This window comes from Diachasma alloeum, unplaced genomic scaffold, assembly GCF_001412515.2.
Source record: "Diachasma alloeum isolate Michigan unplaced genomic scaffold, Dall2.0 Dall_scaffold_00502, whole genome shotgun sequence".
Taxonomy (NCBI): Eukaryota; Metazoa; Arthropoda; class Insecta; order Hymenoptera; family Braconidae; genus Diachasma; species Diachasma alloeum.
The window spans coordinates 7,259-9,412 of NW_021680634.1; the positions used below are offsets into that span (position 1 = coordinate 7,259).

The window sequence follows — 2,154 nt, forward strand, 5'->3', positions numbered from 1 at the left end:
AATTTATACTCGGGCCCTACCATACCAANGAGCTACCGTATTGAGAACCCCTTTCCGGTTATCGACAAATTTATGCTCGGGCCCTACCATACCAAGAGTTCCGTACGCTCCATCGTAGTCCATGCGCCACCGCTACGAATTTTGCTGTTGAACACTTTACATTGGCCCTGGTCATCTCCCCTATAATCTCTGCTTTTTCCGCTATTATTAATAAACAATGGTCCTAGGCGACAATCTTTTTCACTCAAAAAATGATTGATCACATGTTCTAATTCGGTCTAAAGTTTCATGACTTTGGCTGCATTTTTTCCTTGAGTTTGCAGTTTTTTTTGGTGATTTCCATAAGATCGCGGGTTAAACGACACTTTTTCAAAAATTCATAATAAATTAACCATGCTCCCCAGCAGTCTGAAACTTTACACACGCCTTTTCCATCATTTAAAGAATACGTCAAAAAAACGAAAAAAATGGCTGCTTTTTTTCCAACCCTCCGGGCTCGCCCGATTATCCTTAAGCCACATTCGCCAGATAATACTTTTATCGCCTGATGACATAATATACTATTTCGGTACGCAAGTAAGTAGTGCAAGAAAAAAACTATTTTAAAAAAATGACTTGTTCCCTTACATTTTACTTCATTATTGTATAAGACTTTTACACGAATGAAAAAATCATGTGAATTTTTATAAATGGAAACGACATTTGTGAATATTAACTAATCAGGCTTGCTTGACGGTGCAGATACAGGTTCATTCTGCTCCTCTTCATCCCATACTTCAAATTCTGGTTGAGGCGTTTGATTTTGGGTTTCTGCTCCCTTTGAAGACTTCTTTTTCGGTTCCCACAAGCCACTTCGAACGAATCTCTGTGCTGCATCTCTATTGAGCCTCGGCATCTTCGTCTTCGTGTCTTTGATCTCTTGTGCCCGTACCATTGCCTTCTTCAGACGATTGTTCTCATTTTTTATTTCATGTGTCATTGGATCGATTCCTGAAAACATGTAGTAATTAACGAAAATTATTCTTCTGACTTGAGAAAATTGAATGAATTATTCATTAGGGTGGTACCTTCTGCTCTTAGATACATCCAGAACAAACTGTTAAGCCCAAAGGACATCAACAAATTGAATTTGATTTTGTCCTCATTCGAAAGATTCTCATAAAACTTCTCATCAGCAGCGCGCTTTAAAGTATCTCCAATTTTCTCACTTGCATCGCGAAATTGCTTAACTCTAACGATCAAATCAGCATCATTGGACAGTTCCTCAAAGTCGGGATCCATTATTTGCTCAAAAATCAGCAATGTCGAATAATTATTGAATTTTTTCGTTTTATCTCTAAATCCAGTAGCTGCAATCTCGTACAACTCTCAATCGTATTTTTTAACAAATACCTCATTTAATCAATTCAAGAATTAATATCATTGTCAACAGCATGTGTTTACCAATGTCCCAGATTATTATTATTATTATTATTACTATTATTATTAACTAGGTTCCCTCAAAACGCGGCCTCGCTTTTGCGGATGGGTCTAATACCTCATTTAATCAATTTAAGAATTAATATCATTGTTAAAAGCACGTGTTTGCCAATGTCCCAGCAGAGATAAGGGAGATTGCTCAGGCTTATGGGAACTGTTCAATTGGAGTTACATAGCGATGGCGCGCATGAACTAATCGAGAGGCCGGCTCTGTGGGTAAAGAAATTCTCGTCTATTATCATGGAAACAGTCGATAACAGGGAAGCGTGCCCAATCTTAAATCCAACATGAAACCTCCTTTGCATTCACTCATCCGCTTGATTATCCCATTTTCGTTCATACAACTTCTTATTGTCTTAATTTGTAAATTAGTTGATCATAAAGGAGAGGGAGAGAAGGAATTATGAAGTCTTGAGCGAAAGAGGATCATTTATTTGAATTTCTATACAACTAGATCTTTAATAAAAAAAANGATACAAAGGTAATGAATGAATTTCGAATTATTGTGATGAGAAATATATTCAATATTTGTGAGAGATTATATCTCAACGAATCTCATATACATAATGGGATTAAATCAATAATAATAGTTTAACGAATGAGACTTTTCGCAGTAGATTATTGCGAGATTTAAATGAATGGTTTGCCTTCTTCAGTGACCATAAAAAATTGTCT

At 36.4% G+C, this 2,154-nt stretch overlaps 1 protein-coding gene across 1 annotated transcript; it reads right to left on the reverse strand.

The window, feature by feature from the left end:
- Nucleotides 1–714: 714 nt before the first annotated feature.
- Nucleotides 715–1,614, reverse strand: LOC107042682 (nuclear nucleic acid-binding protein C1D). Its single transcript, XM_015263831.2, has 2 exons — nt 1,068–1,614; nt 715–990 (listed from the first exon to the last, which is right to left on the reverse strand). Exons 1-2 carry the CDS (start codon nt 1,279–1,281, stop codon nt 716–718), a joined length of 489 nt encoding a protein of 162 aa, XP_015119317.1. The 5' UTR covers nt 1,282–1,614; the 3' UTR covers nt 715.
- Between the last annotated feature and the right edge of the window lie 540 nt (nt 1,615–2,154).

What these genes read in the sequence shown, in the direction of transcription:
- LOC107042682 (XM_015263831.2), bottom strand. Translation starts at nt 1,281, where the DNA reads ATGGATCCCGACTTTGAGGAACTGTCCAATGATGCTGATTTGATCGTT. An exon ending in GATGTATCTAAGAGCAGAAG is followed by an intron (nt 991 to 1,067) that starts GTACCACCCTAA and finishes ACATGTTTTCAG; the next exon opens with GAATCGATCCAATGACACAT.